The following is a 26,437-nucleotide window of genomic DNA, read 5'->3' as shown; positions in this document are numbered from 1 at the left end:
GAAAAACTATATGTATAACGTGGGAGTAAAGTGCCTTTTCCTCCCTTGAATGATTACTGCCCTCCGCTACGCGTCGGGCAGTAAACTTCATTCTCGGGAGGAAAAGTAGCACTTTCCTCCCTTGTTATACAAATAGCTATTACATGTACTTCTTTTTATAATAAATGTACATGCAAATTTTCAGAACAATTGATACAGTACTTTTTATTTTAGAAATTCCCAAAAAAATATATGAATTTCGTACTTTTACACTGGCATAGCCCCTTAAGCTCTTGTAGTACAGCCCTATAGTGCACAGTTTTGAAATGTCATTTATACCACACCAAACACGTTAGGACATGCAATTTCTGTGCAGGATGATAGACTGTTAGGAGGTCATCAAGGTACGGTGCATAACTCAATAATAGAAAAAAATGGACATACAATAAGTGTGCTTTAATTTAAGCCATCGATATAATATTTAATGCATTTTCTCTAGCTTCTTGATTTTTGTAATAGTCCCGTTTATGATTTCAAAGGCAGTCATGGCTATGATATTATAATTCTATAAATCTGAACATAACATTTTCTGACCACTTTAAACTCATTTTGTTGATTTGAAGGATAACAATTTACGCAGACCGACTACATAAGAGTGATTCAAGTTGACCAACAAATGTTCATAAACTCCATGTTACCCCTCCTGGTTTAAAAACAGGGTTATGTATGTTCATGACTCCGATCGGGAACAGTAATCTGATGATTTCTAAGACAGTATATTGATCGGTACTCACCGGAGGGACCGCAGACGATTGGATTACAATTAGCGTCTCTTTGCAAAGACAATGACGTCGACTTTGCAAACAAGACACTTACTCAACATACACACTACACATGACACTAATACTCATGTTGTGACTGGCTATTTTTGTCACTCCTGGGTAACAACTTTCATGAAAAGTTGCAGCGAATGTGTTAATAAATATGACAATTATTATTAGTAGCAAAATTTTTTGTCTCTCCCTCATATGGCTCTACAGCCCAAGTCGGGCCCTGGCCTTCCCCAGCACCTGTCTCTAGGTGCCTCTGTCAGCAAAATCTTTATATATTACTAATATATGAGCACTACAGGCCTAGCAGGCCCATGGCTTGATGTACTATTCTCTTCCATTCTCGCTTATCGTTAGCTTTCCTTTTCCAGTTGGTTATGTCTTCTTTGACCTCATTGCTCCATCTCCAAAGTACTAGATATTATCATTTTTGGTACTTCCGCTGAACCCATTCTCTGGACGTGACCCAGCCATCTAATTCTTTGAGCTCTTGTCACTGCTAGTATATTAGGTTCATGATAAAGCACTGATGGCTCGTTGTTTGTTCTTCGCATCCATTGACCATTTACGTTCTTCCCACCAAAGATTTTGCACAGCACTTGTCGCTCCCAAACTAATAGGATTTCTTGCTGTTTTTTTGATGTAGTCCATGTTTCAGATGCATAAGTTACGATTGGCCTTATTACGGTTTTGTAGGTTCTTAACTTTGCTCCTCGGGATATATTTTTGGTTCTCAACACACTGTTGAGAGCATATTCGGCACAGTATATATATAATGTTCTTGAACTCCTAAGTGGAGCATAGAGCTTCAGTGAAAACGCGCCATCGGGTTCTATTTTGCGCTAGGGCCTTCACCTCATTCCAAGACTTTCCTTGACTTCTTATCTCGTCCATGATGGATCTTCTCCAAGTTTGTGCTGGGCGACTTCTTTTTCTTTTTCCTTGGGGATTCCACTCTAGGGCAGTTTTTGCAATACTGGAACTATCTTTTCGGAGTGTGTGACCTATCCACCCCCACTTTCTGGATTTTATTTCATTTTCTACCCTATTTTGTTGGGTCAGGTGTAGCAGATCTTCGTTTCTGATGGTGTTTGGCCAGAAAATACGCACAATTCTTCGTAGACATTTGTTAACAAAGACCTGCAATTTGTCTGTAAGGGATTTTGTCACTTTCCAGGTTTCACATCCATAGAGTAGAACAGATATAACATTTGACTGGAATATTCGGATCTTTGTCCTTGTAGTATATTCCCCAGACCTCCAAACAGGGTTAAGCATGCTGAATGCTTGTTGAGCTTTTCGTATCCTCATAACGAATATCGTTTTCTGTACCTCCGCTTTCTGTTATGATACTTCCAAGGTACGTGAAGTTTTCCACATTTTCAATCTGCATGTTGTCAATATTAAATAGCGTGTTGTTCCTTGCGTTTATTCTCATGGATTTGGTTTTACTAATATTGATTTTTAAACCTATTTTATTGGCCTCAGTGGATAGTGTTTCCAATTGGTCGGCCACATCCTGGAACCTTTGTCCTAACAGGCAGATATCGTCGGCGTATTCCAGATCACTTAGGCGTGTGGTTAACGTCCATCGTATCCCTTTTGTGTCGAAGTCTAGTTTGGAGAGAACATAGTCTAGAGCTATGTTAAACAGAAACGGAGAAAGCACACATCCCTGTCTGACTCCAGTAAGTACGTCAAATTCGTCACTGTTGATCCCATTGCGTCTCACGCTGCACGTCGCCTCAGTGTACAGTGACTTTATAATCGAAATTATTTTATGTGGAATGTTTCTTAGCTCTAAAATTTTCCATATAGCAGCATGAGATAGGCTGTCAAAGGCACGTTCGAAATCAACAAAAACCATGTATAGAGGTGTGTTCCATTCAACCGATTGTTCCATTATTACCCTCACAGTATTAATGTGATCTATGCAGGAAGATTCTGGTCTAAAACCTGCTTGATTTACTCGAAATTCAACATTGTTTGTTAATCTTTTATGTACGATGGTCGTAAAATTTTTATTTATGACGGTAAGCAAGGTTATTCCTCTCCAATTTTTGCACAGTGTGAGGTTGCCCTTTTTTGGAAGCTTAATAATGTTACCTTTTTTCCAGCCCGCTGGAATGCGGTTTGTTTCCCACACCTCTCGGACTATGGGGAGCAAAAGTTCAGCGGTTAGATGCGGGTCAGTTTTAAGTAGTTCGGCAGCAATGTTATCGATTCCCGGGGACCTGTTATTTCTCAGAGATTTGATAGCTGTTATTATCTCCGTTTTGGAAGGGGAGTCGCAAGATATATGCAAGTCTATATTCTGAGGGTGTTCAACAATTTCATCTGCGTTATCCCTGGGCGTGCCTAGCATCTCCTGAAAGTGCTCTTTCCATCTCTCTACTTGGTCAACCGTTGTAGTAAGTAATTCACCTGTCTTGGATCTTACAATGTTCGAACAGTTAGGCCCATTTTTTGTTAATCGTCTAGTAATTTGATACAGCTCTCTAGTCCTGTTTTGTTGTGCAGCTGTTTCTGCTTGTTTTGCCAGTTCTTCAGCCCACCTTCTTTTGTCTCTTCTTGCATTTCTTTTAACTGCTTTATTTAGTGTTTTATATTCTTGTTGTCGGTTCGTTCTTTCTTCTACAGTTCTTGCTTGCAAGATATCTTTTTTTCGTTGTTTTCTTTCCTCGATAAGATTCCAAGTTTCATCTGATATCCATTCCTTTCTATCTCTCTCTTTTTTACCCAGTTTGTCTTCAGCTATTTCTGTCAGAATATTTGCCAAGTCTTCCCAGCTATTTACTTCACGTTCTCTTGTTTTTACTTGAAGCTCCTCCCTAAACATGTGTTTTCCTGGGAGCGTTTTTAATTTGTTTAGATTATATGTGGGTCTGTTGGTATTTCCTGTGGTTTTGTTTTTTGCCATCTTGATTTTAATGGTATCAATTAACAGATGGTGGTCACTTGCGATGTCTGCTCCTCTTTTATTTCGTACATCAAGAAGGGATGATCTCCATCTTTTTGATATGGCGATGTGGTCTATTTGATTTTCTCTTGTATGACCAGGTGCAGTCCATGTTACCTTGTGAATATTTTTATGTGGGAAGATGGTTCCACCAATAACTAAACGATGATTGGAGCAAAAATTTGTAAAGCGCTCTCCATTTTCATTCATCACTTCCAGGCCATGTTTGCCCATTACGGTTTCTAAATTAATATTGTCTTCTCCAACTTTAGCATTCATATCGCCCATCACTATTAAGATATCGCCTTTGTTTACTTGTTGGGTCGTTTGTTCTAGTTGTTCGTAGAAAATGTCTTTATCTTCGTGGAGAGATGTGTTCGTAGGAGCATAGCACTGAATAACTGTTATCTTACGGTATCCGGTATAAAATCTGGCAGTCATAATTCTGTCATTAATGGGTTTCCATGAAATGAGGCTTTTTTTGGCTTGTTTACTGAGTAGAAGACCCACTCCGCTCTCGTGACTTCCATTTTCTTTACCACTATATAATAGAAGTTCTCCTGTTTGGGTATGATGTTCACCCAAACAGGAGAACTTCTATTATATAGTGTATTATATAGTGTTTTGGGTATGATGTTCACCGAGCGGCCGTGGGTAACGGCATAAACGCTGGCCTCATACGCCAGTAGACGTGGGTTCGATCCCTGCCAAAGACAAACCATTTTCATTTCCAATAATGACACGAGCCGTCTCACCGTGCCTCGGAGAGTACGTTAAGCCGTCGGTCCCCCTGGGCTAGTGTACATCGACACTAGTTACTTGAAACAGGGTTAAAGATGTAATTGGCGCTGGAACTGTCCGAAAGGATCTCCCCGGCAAAAATACCATACGATATTATTATTATTATTATGATGTTCACCATTGCCCAACCATCTTACTTCCGATAGACCAACAAAGCTCAAATTATATCTGTTTAATTCTTTTACTACTTGAGCCAGTTTAGAAATCTCATACAGCATATTCGGCACAGTTACCTGACATAATTCTTTTATGTATTTCTTCTTGGATATTAGAATCCTTTGTGAAAATACTTCCCAAGTATTAAAACTTTTCCACTTCTTCGAATCCATATTGGATTCTTTTTGTTGTTTTCATCGTTATGTATTGACACTGAGTAAATTATTTGTTTGACCAGTCCATATAGTTTGTTTTTCTTCGTTGATATATTATCCTTTGGTCACTGCTTTTTCCTCGAGCTTCTTGGCTGTTTCCATCAGTTCCGCTTTGCTCCTAGCCAATATTACCAAGCCGTCAGCAAAATTTTTATAATTGGTTTTTATTTTAGATGATTCAAAGGAGGAGAATAGGACGAAATTTATGAAAGCACCTTCGCCCCATAAAGAAGAGGAATATATAAGCGGACACTCTGAAGAGAAGACATTAAATAAAAATACGGAAACAGATTTGAAAATTGATACTAAAGAAAGACCTTATAAATGTGAAATTTGTGACGAGCAGTTTACTACAAAAAGTTATTTAAATGTACACGTGAGACTTCATAGTGGGAAAAGACCTTATAAATGTGAAAATTGTGACAAGCGGTTTGCTCTAAAACGTAATTTAAACTTACATTCGAGAGTTCATACTAGCGAGAGACCGTATGAGTGTAAAACTTGTCTTAAGCAGTGTACTCACCTTTTTGCTTTAAGTCAACATGTTCTAATTCACACTGGTGAAAGACCTTATAAATGTGACATTTGTCTCAAGCAGTTTTCTCGAAAAGGTGATTTAAATAAACATATGACAGTTCACACTGGGGAAAGACGTTACGAGTGTGAGATTTGTTTTAAGCAGTTTAGTCATCGTAGTAATTTAAATGTACATATCAAAATTCACACTGGAGAAAGACCTTATAAATGTGAACTTTGTAGTAAGCAGTTTAGGCAACAAAGTGGTTTAAATTATCATATGACAACTCACAGTGGAGAAAAGCAATATAACAGGAGTTATAAATGTGAACTTTGCTCTAAAGATTTTTCTGCTAAATCCTCTCTGAAGACACATAATATGTCAGTTCATACTGATGAAAGACCATATGAATGTGAAATTTGTGATAAGGGTTTTACTCTGCTAAGTTATTTAAAGCAGCATATGGTAGTTCACACTGGTGAAAGACCTTATAAATGTGAAATTTGTAGTAAGCAGTTTCCTTCTAAATCTGGTTTAAACAGTCACATGACCGTTCACACTGGAAAAAAAAACTTATAAATGTGAAATTTGCCTTAAGCAGTTTCCTTATAAATCTAGTTTAAACAGACATGTTAAGAAAATTCACACCAAAGAATGACCTTCAATGTGAAATTGATCTTATCTAGTTTTCCTAACCATCAACTACATTTAACTACTACCATCAACGTTCATTTTCTGTACGTAATCTTATTTACTTGTTTTTCATATCATATTTTTGTTTTCTTTTGTTCCGGCGGATTGGCACCAATTGTCTTATCCGTATTCCTACCAAATAGTGGTCTAAAACCATATCAGGTCCTCTGTATGTCCTCATCTTTGTTATGCAGTTTTCTTCATCTATCTCAACTAAAACATGGACAATTTGGTTGACTCTATTCCCATATGGCGATCTCCATGTACCTTTGTGAATATCTTTTCGTTGGAAGTATGTGTTCTTTATTATTAGTCCCTTTTCTTTAGCAAAATCCACTAGGAAGTAGCCATTTTCGTCTGTCTATATATGGAAGCTGTGTTTTCCTATTGTGGGGAACAATAATTGCTCCCTGCCTATTTTAGCATTAGCGTCTCCTATGACAATCTTCATATCATACTTGGGAATAGCCTCATATACTTGGTCTAGTGTGCTATAAAATTACTCTTTTATTTCTATTTATTTTTCTTCTGAGGGTGCATGTATATTTACAAACGATATCTTTTGGAATTTTCCTTTTAGCCTGAGAGTGCATAGTCTATCCGATACTGCTTTAAAGTCTACAACAGTTTCTTTTAATTTCTTACTTATCAGAAAACCTGTGCCCAATATTCTGTTATTGCCTCCACTGTTAAAGAATACGTAGCCATCTATTTCCTGACTGCTCTATCCCAGTTGCTTAGTCTCTTGTAGAGCCACCAGATCAAATTTATATTTTTTGGCTTCGTTTACTAGATGCTTCAGTTTCCTTCCTGGAATGATCCTCTTATATTCCACGTTGCTATTTTAACTAGTTCTTTATTGCCATTATCTCGTTTATTATTTTTTGATTCTCGGTTCCGTTTTCTTTGTTGGGTCTCCTAGTACTGCATTCAATTCTAGTTTTTTGCAATGTTTTCCTTTATAATTTAACGACGTTCTACACCTTCGTTGCGGGGTATGCCTCTCAGAGGAAAGGGGGGAAACTTATGTGCAAGCGAAAGTTGGTAACAATGCATTTATAGCAGAATACTCAAATCATATGTTTCAGTATTGAATATTTTATAAAAATAAATTATAATATAAATTACGGAATTAATTATAATAAATAAATTAAAAATAAATGGTACGGTAAACAATCCTCATTTTTTAATATGTTATTCCTTACAAAAAAACCTTTAATTTAAGCACAAATAATTAAAAATCGTAAATTTGGGTCAAAAGTTATTAACTTTTTAAGAATTCCCATAAGAGCCCATGTTAAAACGTAACTTTGACCCTTAATAGTAATTAAACGGCGCGGTAAAACAATTTTTAAAAAATCAAGTCTTAGTTTTTTGAAGTAAACTATAACATACTAAAATTTCATGTAAATCCTTAATTCTTTGCCGAAGGTGTAGAACGTCGTTAAGTAAACATGTTCTAGTTCATAATGGGGAAAGACCTTATAAATGTGAAATTTGTCTCAAGCAGTTTAGGCAACTAAATGGTTTAAATTATCATATGAGAACTCATAGTGGAAAAAACCTCATAAATGTGAACTTTGCTCTAAAGAATTTTCTCATAAATCCTCTCTGAAGAAACATAATAATATTATGTCGCTTCATGTTGGTGAAAGACCTTATGAATATGAAATTTGTGATAAGAATTTTACTCTCCTAAGTAATTTAAAGCACCATAATATGGTAGTTCACACTGGTGAAAGACGTTATAAATGTGAAATTTGTCTCATGCAGTTTGCAGTAAAAAGTAATTTAAATAAACATGTTCTAGTTTACACTGGAGAAAGACCTTATAAATGTGAAATTTGTCTTAGCAATTTTCACTACAAAGTAGTTTAAATGAACATGTTATAGTTCACATTGGAGAAAGACCTTATAAATGTGAAATTTGTAGTAAGCAGTTTACTATAAAAGGTCATTTAAATACTCATATGAACTTTCACACTGGAAAAAGAACTTATAAATGTGAAATTTGCCTTAAGCAGTTTCCTTATAAATCTAGTTTAAACACACATATTATGAAAATTTACACCAAAGAATGACATTAAATGTGCCATCCACATTGTAACAACATGCTATTTCCACTAAACATCATATCGACTTCACAAAAGTCAAAATACTCGCCAAACATCAAAATTATCAAGATGCACTTTCATCGAGATGTGTGATATTCTCAAAAATCCATCTGCTTTAAATAAAAGAACTGACATCGATAATTTGAGCCAGGTTTACCACTCAATTCACAATTTTTAAAGAAAACTTTTGAGACAACTGGCTATGCTGTTCTTAATTTTGTTAATTCTTCATTAACCCTTAAACACCCAACCTTTTTTAGGTTCCATGTACGCCCAAGGGTGGGTAAAAAATGTCCACCTCGAAAATAGCTAATATATTTATTGAGAGTTGTTGCAAATGGATTCAACTTAATAATCTTATGCTTAATAAACACAGCATCTTCTAATTCTAAAATATTAATATAAATAATTTACAAACCTTACAACAAAATTACAGTGTACATCAAAATTGACATACCAGTAAAAGCCAGTAATTCAGATTTGTCGAATTTCTCCACATTCTTCCTTTCAGCCTCCTCATTGGCGAATAATTATGTAGATTATATCATTATACGTCGATAATTATATGGACTAGTTTTACCAAGGATATACTTTTTGTGCCCACCCATATTTAGCTCAAGATATTAGTTTTATTTTTAAAAACATCGGTAAAACCAAATTAACATTCGATAAAGGGCATTCTTTTTAACAATAAATAATTTTTGAAAAATTTTAAACACTTAATAAATATGTTACAAGGGAATAAGCAATAGGTGGACATTTTTTACCCATCCTTGGGCGTTTAAGGGTTAAAGAATGGAAGCTTTCCTAAAAACTTTACACATGTCCCAAAAACTCAAATTAAATCAGAAATGTCTACATATCGACCAATCAATACACTGCATTGTATAGAGAAAATACTTGAAAAAGCCGTTTACAACCAAATAATTGAATACTTTAATAAATATAATCTTTTTCTCGGCAATCGGTCTGGATTTTGAAAGAGCCACTCATGCGAAACAGCAATACAACTTACCATCTCAAAGTGGAAACTAATTATTGATAACAATAAATATGTAGTAGCTGTATTCTTAGACTTTAGAAGAGCTTTTGAAACTATAGACATAGATTTGTTAATTAAAAAATTAAGGTAGTATGGTTTTAAACAAAAGGTTATAAAATAGTTTAACTCAAAAAACAGAACTCATTATGTGCAGTTAGGCCAAAGTAAAGATACTACAGAACTAGTAAATCAACAGAAATTTGTAGTGAGCAGTTTACTCGAACAAATAATTTAAATGATCATTTGAAAGTTCATACTGGAGAAAAGAGTGATTCAAGTTGACCAACAAATGTTCATAAACTCCATGTTACTCCTCCTGGTTTAAAAACAGGGTTATGTATGCTCATGACTCCGATCGGGAACACTAATCTGATGATTTCTAAGACAGTACATTTTGGTCACTTCTAGGTAACAACTCTCGTGAAAAGTTGCAGCGAATGTGTTAATAAATTTGACAATTATTAGTAGCAAAATTTTTTATATCTTCCTCCTACGGCTCTACAGCCTAAGTCGGGCCCTGGCCTTCCCCAGCACCTGTCTCTAGGTGCCTCTGTCAGCAAACTTTTTATATATTAATAATATATGAACACTACCGGCCTAGCAGGCTCATGGTTGGATGTACTATTCTCTTCCATTCTCGCTTATCGTTAACTTTCCTTTTCCAGTTGGTTATGTTAAGTCTTGTCATGTCTTCTTTGACCTCATTGCTCCATCTTGACTTCGGTCTTCCCCTTCTCCTTCTTCCTGTCAACGCACTAGATATTATCATTTTTGGGACTCTCGCTGAACTCATTCTCTGGACGTGATCCAGCCATCTAATTATATGAGTTCTTGTTACTGCTAGTATATTAGGTTCTTGATAAAGCTCTGATAGCTCCTTGTTTGTTCTTCACATCCATTGACCGTTTACATTCTTCCCACCAAAGATTTTGCACAGCACTTGTCGCTCCCAAACTAATAGGATTTCTTGCTGTTTTTTTGATGTGGTCCATGTTTCAGATGCATAAGTTACGATTGGCCTTATTACGGTTTTGTAGGTTCTTAACTTTGCTCCTCGGGATATATTTTTGGTTCTCAACAGACTGTTGAGAGCATATTCGGCACAATTACCTGACATAATTCTTCTACGTAGTTCTCCTTGGATATTAGAATCCTTTATGAAAATACTTCCTAAGTTGCCCAAGTATTTTCGAATCTTTCCACTTCCTCGAATCCATATTGGATTCATTTTGTTGTTTTCATCGTTATGTATTGACAGTGAGTAAATTATTTGTTTGGCCAGTCCATATATTTTGTTTTTTCTTCGTTGATATATTATCCTTTGGTCACTGCTTTTTCCTCGGGCTTCTTGGCTGTTTCCATCAGTTTCGCTTTGCTCCTAGCCAATATTACCAAGTCATCAGCAAAATTTTTATAATTGGTTTTTATTTTAGATTATTCAAAGGAGGAGAATAGGACGAAAATTATGAAAGCACCTTCGCCTCATAAAGAAGAGGAATATATAAGTGGACACTCTGAAGAGAAGACATTAAATAAAAATACGGAAACACATTTGAAAATTAATGCTAAAGAAAGACCTTTTAAATGTAAAATTTGTCTTAAACAGTTTACTACAAAACGTTATTTAAATGTACATGTGACACTTCATACTGGGAAAAGACCTTATAAGTGTGAAACTTGTCTTAAACGGTTTGCTCAAAAACATCAGTTAAATTTGCATATGAGAGTTCATACTGGCGAAAGACCGTATGAGTGTAAAATTTGTCTTAAGCGGTTTAGACAACGTAGTACTTTAAATAATCATATGACAGTTCACACTGAGGAAAAACGTTATAAATGTATAATTTGCCCCAAGCAGTTTGCTATAAGACATTCTTTAAATCTACATATGAGAGTTCATACTGGCGAGAGACCGTATGAGTGTGAAACTTGTCTTAAGCGGTTTAGACAACGTACTACTTTAAATAATCATATGACAGTTCACACTGAGGAAAGACGTTATAAATGTAAAATTTGTCCCAAGCAATTTGCTCTAAAACGTTATTTAAATCGACATATGACAGTTCATACTGGTGAAAGACCTTACGAGTGCGCCATTTGTTTTAGGCGGTTTAGTCATCGTACTACTTTAAATAATCATATGATAGTTCATACTGGCAAAGGACATTATAAATGTGACATTTGTCTTAAACAGTTTACTAAACAACGTTATTTAAATGAACACATTAGAAGTCATACTGGCGAAAAACCTTATAAATGTGACATTTGTCTAAAACAGTTTCGTGTAAAACGAAATTTAAATTCACACATGAAAAGCCATACTGACGACAGACCTTATAAGTGTGAAACTTGTCTTAAGCGGTTTACTCACCTTAGTGCTTTAAGTCAACATGTTTTATTTCATACTGGAGAAAAACCGTATACGTGTGAAGTTTGTCTTAAGCAGTTTTCTCAAAAAAGTAATTTAAATGGACATATGAGAGTTCACACTGGGGAAAGACCTTACGAGTGCGAGATTTGTCTTAAGCGGTTTAGTGAACGTAGGAATTTAAATATTCATATGGCAATTCACACTGGTGAAAAACCTTATAAATGTGACATTTGTCTTAAGCAGTTCATTACTAAAAATTGTTTAAACAAACACATGAGAAGTCATACTGGTGAAAAACCGTATATGTGCGAGATTTGTCTTAAGCGGTTTAGTCTACACAGTACTTTAAGTATACATGTCCTAATTCACACTGGTGAAAGAGCTTATAAATGTGAAATTTGTAGTAATCAGTTTACTACAAAAAGTTATTTAAATACCCATATGAAAATTCACGCTGGAGAAAAACATAAATGTGAAATTTGTCTTAAACAGTTTACTCAACAAAGTACTTTACGTAGACATATAAAAGTTCACACTGAAATAAAACCTTATAAATGTGAAATTTGTCTTAAGCAATTTTCACTACAAAGTAATTTAAATGAACATGTTCTAGTTCACACTGTAGAAACACCTAATAAATGTGAAGTTTGTAGTAAGCAGTTTACTGCAAAAGGTAATTTAAATGTCCATATGAACGTTCACACTGGAAAAAGAACTTATAAATGTGAAATTTGCCTTAAGCAGTTTCCTTATAAATCTAATTTAAACAGACATGTTAAGAAAATTCACACCAAAGAATGACCTTCAATGTGAAATTGATCTTATCTAGTTTTCCTAACCATCAACTACATTTAACTACAACCATCAACGTTCATTTTCTGTATGTAATCTTATTGGCTTGTTTTTATCATATTTTTGTTTTCTTTTGTTCCGGCGGATTGGCACCAATTGTCTTATCCGTATTCCTACCAAATAGTGGTCTAAATCCATATCAGATGCTCTGTATGTCCTCACCTTTGTTATGCAGTTTTCTTCATCTATCTCAACTAAAACATGGACAATTTGGTTGACTCTATTCCCATATGGCGATGGCCATGTACCTTTGTGAATATCTTTTCGTTGGAAGTATGTGCTCTTTATTATTAGTCCCTTTTCTTTAGCAAAATCCACTAGGAAGTAGCCATTTTCGTTTGTCTATATATGGAAGCTGTGTTTTCCTATTGTGGAGGAACAATAATTGCTCCCTGCCTATTTTAGCATTAGCGTCTCCTATGACAATCTTCATATCATACTTGGGAATAGCAGCGCCGGTTTAACCAGGGGTCTTTTGGGTGCTGTAGCACCGGGCGGTTGAAGGTTCTAGGGCGGTACGCGCGAAGCGCGTGCTGTTCCGAAATTATATGATTATGGTAAAATAAAATTTGCATACAAATCCACATGATATAATAATAAAAATTTTTCTGGTTTATCATTAACTTGAAAACTTAACAATAATTTATAAATAAATAATTATTATTAACGTCGACGTACCTATTGGGACCGTGCAAGTTCGGCAAAGCGACCTCTATTTCTACGCTCTGTACTTTTATTCGCACTTTTAATTATATTGGCCAATTATATTAGTCCTGGTTGCTGAATAATTGTCAAGGCCATAGTCCAAAAAAATAATAAGAAGAAAAAATAAGATGCAGGTTATGTTATGCAAACGTAAACAATTGTATGTAGTAAATAAAATTAGTTATTAAAATGCAGTACTGCAAACAAAATACAATTAATTTAATTTACCTTTATATAATAATTGCATATCATATCAATATTGTGGAGCAATATATCATTTTTCTGCTTCAATGACAGAAGGTATGAAATATACGTCAATTTGACAATTCAATTGACAATATGAATTATTTAAGATAGTTGCAATATTTCTCCGCGACTCGCGCACGGTCGTTTCTCGTTTCCCTTCCAAGTACTTGCACACCGCGAATATGGTTTATGCACTGTGTTCAGTTTATGTTATCTAAATGTCAGATAACGTACAAACATGCCGCGCGCCGTAAAATTATATCATTTTACAGCGTTTAAGAATATAATTAGACCAGTAAGAATCTGTTTTTAGGTGGATGTGAGAGGTGGCATTCAGATTTTTGCGGATAAAGTTAGGTGATAACTTCGTTAATAATAATTAATTTATGCTCCTTCTCAAGTATGCCCGGAACATTAATAAAAAAATAAAATATTTAAAAATTTCAAAACTTTTTCGTTTTTTTATACTTTTTTTGCTTAAAACTTAAAAACTATTCATTTTAGAACAAAGTCCTATAGGAATAAAAAAAAGATAATTCAATTTTCTATCAGATGCGATTTGTTAAAAATGTCTTAATTTATCACCCTTGCTTCAAAATAGCAATAAATATAAAATAAGGGGGCAAAACAAACCTGTCCTTATTCAATTATTTTCCATCACTTAGGTTACACTTGGAACCTTCCTAATTCGCTTAGAAAATTTTTTTAATGTGTCAAGACCGTACACCAAATTTCATTAAAATTAACTTACTAGATTTTGCATAATAATTTTGCAATCTAAACTTTTTTTAAAAAATTAAAATTTTTTAAAATATTGCACAACAAAAACTAGAACATACAAAGATTTGTCAATTTTTTTACATATCAAGAAGTACTCCACCTATCTAATGCACTTTACAGAATTGAAATCGGATTATTTAAGCAGCCTCAGCAATGTTTTAAAGTTATAAACAATTTTTTGGCTTATAAACAAATTAGTGCTGTGTCCAGGAGGGGGTGCTACGGGCTCCTTTATTTAGATGGACTTACCCAAGTTTTTTTATGTATTTTGACCCGTAGAACACGAATTTTTTGGGTAACAGTTGATCCGGATGTCGATAAGATTGTTATAAACAAAGAACTTGAGGAATTACACAAAATCGATTTTTTGCAAAATAAAACATTTTTTGTATTTCTTGGGTAATTCTAAGCAAAAAATGTTCTTACAAGTTTTTTCGTAGGATGCATAGTTTTCGAGATAAACGCGGTGGAACTTTCAAAAAATCGAGAAATTGCCATTTTTGAACGCGAATAACGTTTGATTAAAAAATAAAATAGCAATTCTGCTGACAGCAATTGAAAGTTTAAGTCAAATTATACCGGTTTTAATTATTAATTGAAATAAAGTTAAGAAATATTTTTGAGCCTGGGCGCGGCATCCGTATCAGCACCGGGCGGCAGACTGTGTTAAACCGGCACTGGGGAATAGCCTCATATACTTGGTCTAGTGTGCTATAAAATTGCTCTTTTATTTCTATTTATTTTTCTTCTGAGGGTGCATGTATATTTACAAACGATATCTTTGGCATTTTCCTTTTAGCCTGATAGTGCATAGTCTATTCGATACTGCTTTAAAGTATACAACAGTTTATTTTAATTTCTTACTTATCGGAAAACCTGTGCCCAATATTCTGTTATTGTATCCACTGTTAAATAATACGTAGCCATCTATTTCCTGACTGCTCTATCCCAGTTGCTTAGTCTCTCGTAGAGCCACCAGATCAAATTTATATTTTTTGGCTTCGTTTACTAGATGCTTCAGTTTTCCTTCCTGGAATGATCCTCTTATCCGGGACCTGGACCAAAGATATCTGTAAAAAGATCGAATTTTCCTGTTTGGTTCTCATCTGAACTTAAGAGTAAAGTCATTGCCAAAAAGATTGCGCATAAAAAATATAAATCTACAAATAAGTATCACCACTATATTGAATTTAAAAATTTGAGAGATGAATGCTCATCACTCACTGAGCAGTCTTACAATGCTTACGTTTCAAAGATGGAAGTGAGAATAAATGAGAACGCTGGTGAATTTTGGAAGTTCATCAAAAATAAAACCAACGGACATGGTGCTCTCCCTGGCTCTATGTTTCTAGGTGAGGAAAGTGAGAATGACAAACAAAAAATAACAGAGTTGTTTGCGAAACATTTTGGTACTGTATACAGCACTTTAATGGTAAATCTCTGGATAACCTGGAGAGTAATGAAATTTTCTCACAGCAGCTGGAGGTGGAAATTAGTAACCTCGAAGTCACTTTTGACAATTTACTGAATGTGTTGTTGTCATTAAATGCCAATAAAGGGGCTGGCCCTGATTTGATACCGAATTTGTTCCTAAGAGAAAGTGCAGTGTCCTTGTGTGAACCATTAGTATATGTTCTTAATAAATCTCTCCAGACGGGAATTTTCCCGAACAGATGGAAACATTCCTTTGTGTGTCCTATTTTCAAGGCAGGAGATCATAGTGATATCAAAAATTATCGGCCAGTTTGTATTCAGTCAGCCTTATCTAAAGTATTTGAAAAAATGGTTTTGCCAAGTTTGGATAATTGTTTTAGGAACATTATTATGGACAACCAACATGGATTTGTAGGCGGACGTTCTACTCTCACTAACTTCTTTTTGTATATCGATAGTATAGGTACAGCAATGGATGAGTGTTACGAGGTGCACTCTATATACACCGATTTCAGTAAGGCCTTTGACCTACTAGATCATAATGTCTTAATTACAAAGCTGAGAAACTTTGGTATCACTGGTTCTTTATTAGCTTGGTTTACTTCGTATTTGCAAGGAAGAACATTGCAAGTAAGATCAGCAGGATGTGTTTCTAATGGATTTGAAGCCGTGTCAGGGGTTCCGCAGGGTTCCCATTTGGGTCCTAAGCTTTTTCTGTTGTTGGTAAATGATATTGGTAGGAACTTTAAATCTGAATATCTGATATTTGCAGACGACTTGAAGATATTTAAATGCATTAGGTCAGAATCTGATTGTGAGGGTTTGCAGAGAGACTTGGATTCTTTAGTACATTGGTGCCAGGAAAATAATCTTAGATTGAATGCTTCGAAATGCTCATATATTATTTTTTCACGTAATAAGACCACCAGTGATTTTAAATACAAGATAGGAGATGTGGATTTATCTAGGGTTCAGGTAATTAAGGATTTAGGTGTGTTGCTGGATAGTAAGCTAAGTTTCGTGGACCATTATGATGCCATTATTGCGCGTGCTAATCGGACATTAGGGTTAGTCATCAGAATGTCATATGATTTTAATAATTTGTTTGTAATTGTGAGATTGTTTTTGAGTTACGTTCGTTCATTACTAGAGTATTGTTCACTGATTTGGAGTCCAAGTTATGAGAATCACAAATATCGAATTGAATCGATTCAAAATAAATTCGTTAGATATCTGCGGTATAGATTAGGTACTAGAGGAATGCAATTGAATTCCAGTCAGGTCATGCAGATGTTTCATTTGCACCGTCTAGAGGATCGCAGGCGATACTTTGACCTTAATTTCGTATTTAAGGTGTTAAATGGTATTATTGTTGCACCTAGCATTCTGGGTCGAATAGATTTTTATGTTCCAGCTAGGAATTTGAGAAGATTTCCCTTGCTATCCGCTAGATCGTGCAATACACGTCATGCAGAAAATATGCCTTAAAATAGAATTGTTTCTAGTGTAAATGAGTTTCCAAATATAGACTTTATGGGAGTCACACTAAATGCTTTTAAAAGGACTATTTCATGTGAATTATTTTAATTTGATTTTAATTTTTTGATGTCGTTAGTTTAATTGTAAGTAATGTAAGTTAACTTGTGTTCAATGTTTAATTTTGACTTTTAATTTTAATTGTAAAATGGAGTTTTCCGTCAATAAATATTAATTTAATTTATATTCCACCTCGCATTTTAACTAGTTCTTTATTGCCATTATCTCGTTTATTATTTTTTGATTCTCGGTTCCGTTTTCTTTGGTGGGTCTCCTAGTACTGCATTCAATTCTAGTTTTTTGCAATGTCTTCCTTTATAATTTAAGTAAACATATTCTAGTTCATAATGGGGAAAGACCTTATAAATGTGAAATTTGTCTCAAGCAGTTTAGGCAACTAAATGGTTTAAATTATCATATGAGAACTCATAGTGGAAAAAACCTCATAAATGTGAACTTTGCTCTAAAGAATTTTCTCATAAATCCTCTCTGAAGAAACATAATAATATTATGTCGGTTCATGTTGGTGAAAGACCTGATGAATGTGAAATTTGTGATAAGAATTTTACTCTCCTAAGTAATTTAAAGCACCATAATATGGTAGTTTACACTGGAGAAAGACCTTATAAATGTGAAAATTGTCTTAAGCAATTTTCACTACAAAGTAGTTTAAATGAACATGTTATAGTTCACATTGGAGAAAGAACTTATAAATGTGAAATTTGCCTTAAGCAGTTTCCTTATAAATCTAGTTTAAACACATATATTATGAAAATTCACACCAAAGAATGACATTAAATGTGCCATCCACATTGTAACAACATGCTATTTCCACTAAACATCATATCGACTTCACAAAAGGCAAAATACTCACCAAAATTATCAAAGATGCACTTTCATCGAGATGTGTGAAATTCTCAAAAATCCATCTGCTTTAAATAAAAGAACTGATATCGATAATTTGAGCCAGGTTACCACTCAATTCACAATTTTTAAAGAAAACTTTTGAGACAACTGGCTATGCTGTTCTTAATTTTGTTAATTCTTCATTAACCCTTAAACACCCAACCTTTTTTAGGTTCCATGTACGCCCAAGGGTGGGTAAAAAATGTCCACCTCGAAAATAGCTAATATATTTATTGAGAGTTATTGCAAATGGATTAAACTTAATAATCTTATGCTTAATAAACACAGCATCTTCTAAAATCTAAAATATTAATATAAATAATTTACAAACCTTACAACAAAATTACAATGTACATCAAAATTGACATACCAGTAAAACCCAGTAATTCAGATTTGTCGAATTTCTGCACATTCTTCCTTTCAGCCTCCCCATTGGCGAATAATTATGTAGATTATGTCATTATACGTCGATAATTATGTGGATTAAGTTCCTAGAAACGAGAAATTATATAGAAACCTTTAGTAACAGACCTTTTAAATGTGAAATTTGTCTTAAACAGTTTACTACAAAACGTTATTTAAATGTACACGTGAGACTTCATACTGGGAAAAGACCTTATAAGTGTGAAACTTGTCTTAGCGGTTTAGACAACGTAGTACTTTAAATAATCATATGACAGTTCATACTGAGGAAAGACGTTATAAATGTATAATTTGTCCCAAGCAGTTTGCTCTAAAACGTTATTTAAACCTACACGTGAGAGTTCATACTGGCGAAAGACCTTACGAGTGTGACACTTGTTTTAAGCGGTTTAGTCATCGTACTACTTTAAATAATCATATGATAGTTCATACTGGCGAAGGACCTTATAAATGTGACATTTGTCTTAAACAGTTTACTAAACAACGTTATTTAAATGAACACAATAGAAGTCATACTGGCGAAAAACCTTATAAATGTGACATTTGTCTTAAACAGTTTCGTGTAGAACGTTATTTAAATTCACACATGAGAAACCATACTGGCGACAGACCTTATAAGTGTGAAACTTGTCTTAAGCGGTTTACTCACCTTAGTGCTTTAAGTCAACATGTTCTAGTTCATACTGGAGAACGACCGTATACGTGTGAAGTTTGTCTCAAACAGTTTTCTCAAAAAGGTGCTTTAAATAAACATATGAAAGTTCACACTGGGGAAAGACCTTACAAGTGCGAGATTTGTCTTAAGCGGTTTAGTGAACGTAGCAGTTTAAATATTCATATGGCAGTTCACTCTGGTGAAAAACCTTATAATTGTGACATTTGTCTTAACCCGCCGTTACACGCGTGTTCTATTGTGACGTGGTTGCACGCGTATGAGCGTCGCCCTCACCTACATCAATTCGACTTATTTCGAGGAAGAATGAATGTCAACCTGTATAAATATAAAATGGGTTGTACTCACATATCGTGGAAAGTCTCGTAAACCAATTTTTTTATTAATTTAGCAAAACAAAAGTAAAAATAATATGATAAGACAAAAGAGATAAGTACACAATTGAAAAGTTTTAAAAATATTGCACACATCTAAAGATAATAAATACATCTACTCAGATTCTTCCTCGGAATTACACTAGTAATTACATTACATTAATTTTTGTGTGTTCCTTACAAATTACAAATTGATCTTCTACAATTTAGCTTGTAGCATTTTGTCTGAGTTTCTCTGTTCTTCTTCTTAGGACAGTATGCACATTTATTAGATACTTGGTTCATTTCTACAGGCTCTGCTTCATCTCGAATTCCCAAATCGTCCCTTATTTGCATTCGAAACAATACAGAGATAGTTCTTATGTTCGCGGCAATTCAATATTAGTATTTTCATAATATTATTATTTTCATAACCTTCGCTGTTTTCTTCATTTTCAATTTCAGCAAGCCACTGAAGTAATTGACGTTCTTTACGAGAATCCATTTTACTAAAAAAGCAAATTAAAATTAATAATTGTTCTGAAGCTATTTCGTTGTGGCATTTATGTAATTAACTATTAATATTGTGTATTTTGATAACGACGTCCGAGGTGCATTTCGAAATGTCAATAAAATCAATTTCTCAAGTTAAATTTTGGCTTATTTCCCAATTAGAATAGGTAAAATTAAAAATGGGTTCTTAACCAGTGGCGCACCTAGAATTTTCTTCTGGGGGGGTTGGCTTGGGCACCGAAAGTTTTTTGTATTATTTGTGAAAGACAAGTTACATTTTCCTACTTTCTTTTATATATATTTCTATATGCTCTGGGAGGGATTTTAACCCCCAAACACCCCCCCTCGGTGCGCCACTGTTCCTAACCTAACCTAAACAATAATATCATAATTAAACTTACCCAAATATTAAACAAAAACCTAAAAGTTTCTTTGAAATAACAGAAACGTGATTTCACCGTGATTGCACGCGCAGTGAGGAATTCTCTCACTTGAAGAGGGATGGTCATTTCTTTCAAGTATCACAGCAAACTGACCGCCTGAAATATTCTATAATTTTGTCATACCCTCTCATGGACGATGCTAAAGGCATTCCTGGGTGCTCAAGGTTATCGTATTAGTTAAGACAATTTCATTGGTTATAAACAAATATGGTGAGGTATTCCCTCATAGCGCGTGTAATGGCGGGTTAAGCAGTTCATTACCAAAAATTGTTTAAACAAACACATGAGAAGTCATACTGGCGAAAAACCGTATATGTGCGAGATTTGTCTTAAGCGGTTTCGTCTACATAGTACTTTAAGTAAACATGTTCTAATTCATACTGGAGAAAGGCCTTATAAATGTGAACTTTGTAGTAAGCAGTTTAGGCAACAAAATGGTTTAAATTATCATATGACAACACAGTGGAGAAAAGCAATATAACAGGAGTTATAAATGTGAACTTTGCTCTAAAGATTTTCCTGTTAAATCCTCTCTGAAGAAACATAATATGTCAGTTCATACTGATGAAAGACCTTATGAATCTGAAATTTGTGATAAGCCTTTTACTCTGCTTAGTAATTTAAAGCAGCATATGGTTGTTCACACTGGTGAAAGAGCTTATAAATGTGAAATTTGTAGTAAGCAGTTTTCTCATCAATCGGGTTTATACAGACATATGAAAACTCACAACGAAGAAAGACCTTATACATGTGAAATTTGTAGTAAGCAGTTTACTACAAAAAGCTATTTAAATACCCATATGAAATTTCACACTGGTGATAAACCTTATAAATGTGAAATTTGTTGTAATCAGTTTACTACAAAAAGTTATTTAAATGTCCATATGAACGTTCACACTGGAAAAAGAACTTATAAATGTGAAATTTGCCTTAAGCAGTTTACTCAACAAATTACTTTACGTAGACATTCAAAAGTTCACACTGAAATAAAACCGTATAAATGTGAAATTTGTCTTAAGCAATTTTCACTACAAAGTAGTTTAAATGAACATGTTCTAGTTCACACTGGTGAAACACCTTATAAATGTGAAATTTGTAGTAAGCAGTTTACAACAAAAAGTAATTTAAATGTCCATATGAACGTTCACTCTGAAGAAAGAACTTATAAATGTGAAATTTGCCTTAAGCAGTTTCCTTATAAATCTAGTTTAAACAGACATATGAAAATTCACACCAAAGAAAGACATTAAATGTGCCATGCATATTGTGACAAGCAGAGCTGGGCAATACCCGTGTACAAGTACCCGAATTTTATACTCTAATTATATTTTGGGTACTCAGTAACCAGTACCTGAGTCCGTATAGTACTTTTTGCAAGTCTAAACTTGTCGCTGCGTGTGAGACAGCAAATTAAATAACAACACGCAAAGCGCAGTATTCAGTATCAGTCCATTCGAAAAAAGTAAACACCTTTTCTCTTATGCCATTATAAAATTAATAGCCCTCGAAGAAATGCTCTGAAGAACTGATGAAACTTTGAAAAATTAGTTATTTAGAAATTGAATGTGAATGTGGGCCAAAACAATTTTGTTAAAATAATTTTGGCTATTTGTTGATCGAAATTCCCAGTACTATTTATTAGGACCTATTGGCGAGGAACAGCAAAGTGGGCGACGCCTGGTGGCGAAATTGAAAAGCATCAACTCAAGGAAAACATTAACTTTGCCATTAACTTGTGTACATATTTGCGGTCAGTTTATGTTGTAATTAACAATAATTTCGACTTAAAAAACTATTGCAGTGTTCCTCAGTATTCATTCCTATTATACTCTACGTAATGACCTAAATTAACCAATGCCAAATCACACATTTTGTTAATTTAACGTTTGTACTAAACGTAGTATTCTTTAATGTTTAAGCGACTGCAAAATTAAATAAATGAATAAAATGTAGTATATATTCTGTACATATAATGTACATTGTTATGAAAAATATCCCGACCACTTCGTAATTTCCAGAACACAATTATTATAAAATAAATTCACCTACTTAGTTTCCAAGTTTCCAGTTTTTATTTAATTAAACATTGTTATCTGTCGGTGTAAAATAAACTGTAGTGCACCTATTAATTAAATTAAAAACAAAATTAGAAATCCTAAGATAGATTAATAATTTTTAGAACGCTGTGTGATTATCGGGGGCCAGATTTTTTTATGAAAAAAAGGTAAAAACAAATCAGTAGTTAGCATCAAATTTTAATGAATGCATACAGATTAAACATAATTTTGAGTCGTCTTTAACTTATAAGATGTCTTAGTTGCAAAACTTAGTGGTTACTTTGGCAAAACACTCCTGTAAATGATTTTAATTTAACGTTTTAGAACTGTGAATTCAAATGACAAAATGAATTGTTTTCCTAGCGTTGTCGTCCATCTTTGAAATTTTGAGCGCCCTCTGTTGGAATTTAATTTTGCGAATTGTATCTGCCTAGACAGGAGATTAAATAATCTGCAACGGGTCGGTGGTCACAAGGTTCCTAAAATCCGATAATAAAATGTAAAAGCTTTGTAAAAGAGAAACGTTGGTCACTATTTATAAGTATGATTTAAATTAATAAAGTGAGTTGAAAAATTCTTTAAAAAGCTTAACATTAATCTGTTCTTTCCTTAGTATAGTATGTACCTACCTAGTTTTGTTTTATATTAGGATATTAAAATAGTTTTAGTAGTTTCCGTTTATGTATAGAATTATATTTGCTTTTATTAACAAAATAAAACAAAGTTCCAATTATCTTTTATGTATTTATGGACTGCAAAAACTGGAAATATGTACCGGCCACCTTTCTATATCGGCCAATAATTCCTTCATTTTTAGTGGCCGTTACTGACAGGTTTTACTGTATTAATCAATTATCAATTTTTAAAATTCTTATTTTTTTATTTAAGTTGGAATTGTACGTTATTTTATGTTTTCATGACTCATAAATAAATATGTTTAGAGAGGCAGAGATAATTATTACCTTCTTACCTTTTTTCAGGTTCTGTATTCAAATGTACTCGAAATAAGTACCCGAGAAATTCGGGTAATTGTACTTTGAGCAATGTACTAGTTACTCAAATATGAAAAGTACCCGGTACTCTGTACCCGAGTACAATTTATCAGTACCCGGCCCAGCTCTGGTGACAACATGCCATTTCCACTAAACATCATATCGACTTTACGAAAATAATGTTTTCATCGAAATGTGTGAAATCATCGATAATTTGAGCCAGGTACCACTCTCTCATCTTACATAATAAATAAGTCAACATTATAACCCATATTCCGAGATGTAAAGCTTCAAATAATTCTGCCATATTATTCTTCCCTTCGAACAAAATTTTTTTTGACTAAACCTGTATAGGTAAGTCAATAATCTACCTTTACACAAGGGCCGTAAATATTGCACACATGTCGCACCCTCAGTGCAAGACTAGTAACTCAAAAATTTTATGAAAATGAAGTAATCCTGGAATTCGATTGTAAACATGCATATCTATCCCCTGTAAAACTTTAGTAACTTTCAAATGCTTAACCGGCTAAATACTACAACAACAACAACAGTTTAACTAGTTTTCGTTTTTGAACATAAGTTCCGTGCAAAACTGTTGTAAACTCTAATGTAACAGAGTTACAACAGTTTTGCACGGAACATTGCAATTGCTTCGATAACAAGCAATGAAAGGCACGAAAAAAGTAAGATATTTGTTATTTTAATATCTATATTTGTGGTGTTTAATTTTAATATACAGCGTGTCTACGTAATCCATTAACGGCCGAGACAATACACAAATATTTACGAGACCAATCTATTCATGTAAATTTTATGTCCTTTGTGTGACACTATATTTTCCATAAGATGTGTGCGATGTAGTTTGACCATTTATTTGTTAGATTGGATTAAAAACACATAAATTAAGACTAATAATTATTTACGACCAAAAAGTTCATGAAAGAAAAAACAGTTATATTAAAACTTGTGTATTAACAATACTGACAGGTCAAAAATATCTATTCTCAGAAAACTTGCCAAAGAACAGCCAAAAATTAAAATGGCAAAAAAGAAAGATTTGGTATACTTATGCCATTTGGGTATGATACCAGAAGCCCACCATAGTTTTTATAAAAATATTTTGGCACAAGATGATGTACGAGAAGAGGAAAACAACTGTGTAATAGTAAATGTGTCTACACTTTTTACAATTTTCTCCGTGCAAAAGTGTTGTAACTTTGAAATTCTAATACTAAATGTGTAGTGATTAACAATTTTCTCCGTGCAAAAGTGTTGTACCTTTGAAATTCCTAATTTTTTTAGCATCAATATTATTTTATTTAAATTTAAAAAGCATGCAAAATCATACCTAATTAAATGTTAATTTTTCTTAAAACTTGTGTCTTATTTCACCAATATTAGTACGAAAATAAACAAAATCGTCTTTATCTCGAAACCTACTTATTTTGACTTACTGCAGTCTTGCACTGAGGGTGCGATGTGTCGGCCAGTCGGTTGATATGGCATAGTGAATAATAACATCTCGGTTTCTGCTATTTTGTCTAACTGTGATTAAGAGCAAATAAAGGCTTCGGTGAGATTCAAATCACCGAATCAAATAATTAATGAACAGTAATATATGGTATATTGTTCTCTACATAGTTTATCATTAAGTTAGTTTTGTATGAAGCGCAGTATTTAACAGCTTCTAAAGTTAATTAAAAAGTGTTGTTGATGAGACACCACTTTGCCCTTTGAAATTGATATTAAAAAGTCCCTTTTCAATATCAAATGCCTCTGTCATATCTCCATGTATTTTCACCATAGCTTTGGAACCCTCCAAAGTCCAAATTCCTAACATAGATAGTTGCTTTAACATCTTTTGTCGATCTATCAAGGGCGGATCCAGGGAGGGGGCCATGGCCCCCTCCGAGAATAAAAAAATATAAATTTAAATATTTGCAGTTCAAATGTTTTCGGTTTCAAACACATATATATGTACCCGTAGAAAACAGGGGATAAATATATCTTCTGGACTAGAATTGAACAAAAGCAGTAACGGAAGCTTCAAGAATGATAGGATGTTGTGTAAATCAAAATGTTGATAATTTTATAAAGTGCCAATGGTTAGAACGACCTTGGTAGCCATCAAAATCGTATCAGTTTCTATATTGTGTACACACAAAAAATAAAAAAAAAGAATGTGTGTGTACTTTGTACGAACGTAAGAAGTTATACTTCTATTATATAATTTCAACGAAATAAATATACTTAACTGTTTATATTTGCATTTTATTTAAATATTAAACTAACTGTCTTACCTACCACTTTCAAAATTTTTTTATTAAAACTAGCAAAAATAAAAAAAAAACGTGAATCATCCGGGATTTGAACCCTCGATCTCTAGTCCAATGCTCTACCTCTTATCTGTTTCCTCCCAAGAGTTCTGAGTCGTTTTTAATTCTGAACAATTCATTGCAACTAAGTACATACTGTCTATGCGCGCAGTATTATGAAATTTTCGCGCCTAAAGAAGTATAACTTCAAAACGAAATAAAGCGTTACCTGGGTCACCAGCACTTGGAACAAATGAGTTGATTGATACTTTCGCACATTCAAAAAGGATTGTTTTGCAAGTATTGCGTTTTATTTTTCTAATGAAAAATATGGTCATAATAAAGGGGATGACAGCCCAAAGCCTTGTCACGAAACCTAAATCATCTTGGAAGAGACTACTAACTCAGTGAGAGCTTTATTAGTGGACTGTTTAGCATAGGGTGAATTTAAAATAGAATAAAAAAAATAACAGTAAAAAAACCAGACCTTAAAGTAAATTGTAATAAAAATATTTCCTACCTTGTCATT

At 33.8% G+C, this 26,437-nt stretch overlaps 1 protein-coding gene across 4 annotated transcripts in view; it reads left to right on the top strand.

Annotated features, from left to right (window-relative positions):
- The window catches only part of LOC126887491 (zinc finger protein 729-like), a 124,215-nt gene that overhangs the window by 77,990 nt on the left and 19,788 nt on the right, over positions 1-26,437 (top strand). The window contains exon 3 of one of the 4 annotated variants that reach the window (XM_050655083.1): positions 12,351-23,543. The exons of the other annotated variants lie outside the window; for them this stretch is intronic. Coding sequence (XP_050511040.1) covers positions 12,351-12,478 — 128 coding nt within the window. The 3' untranslated portion in view covers positions 12,479-23,543. Of the gene's footprint in view, positions 1-12,350; positions 23,544-26,437 lie in introns of those variants that run through there. 4 annotated transcript variants of the gene reach the window in all.

This window comes from Diabrotica virgifera, chromosome 6, assembly GCF_917563875.1.
Source record: "Diabrotica virgifera virgifera chromosome 6, PGI_DIABVI_V3a".
Classification (NCBI taxonomy): Eukaryota; Metazoa; Arthropoda; class Insecta; order Coleoptera; family Chrysomelidae; genus Diabrotica; species Diabrotica virgifera.
This window is presented reverse-complemented; position numbering and strand designations above follow the sequence as displayed.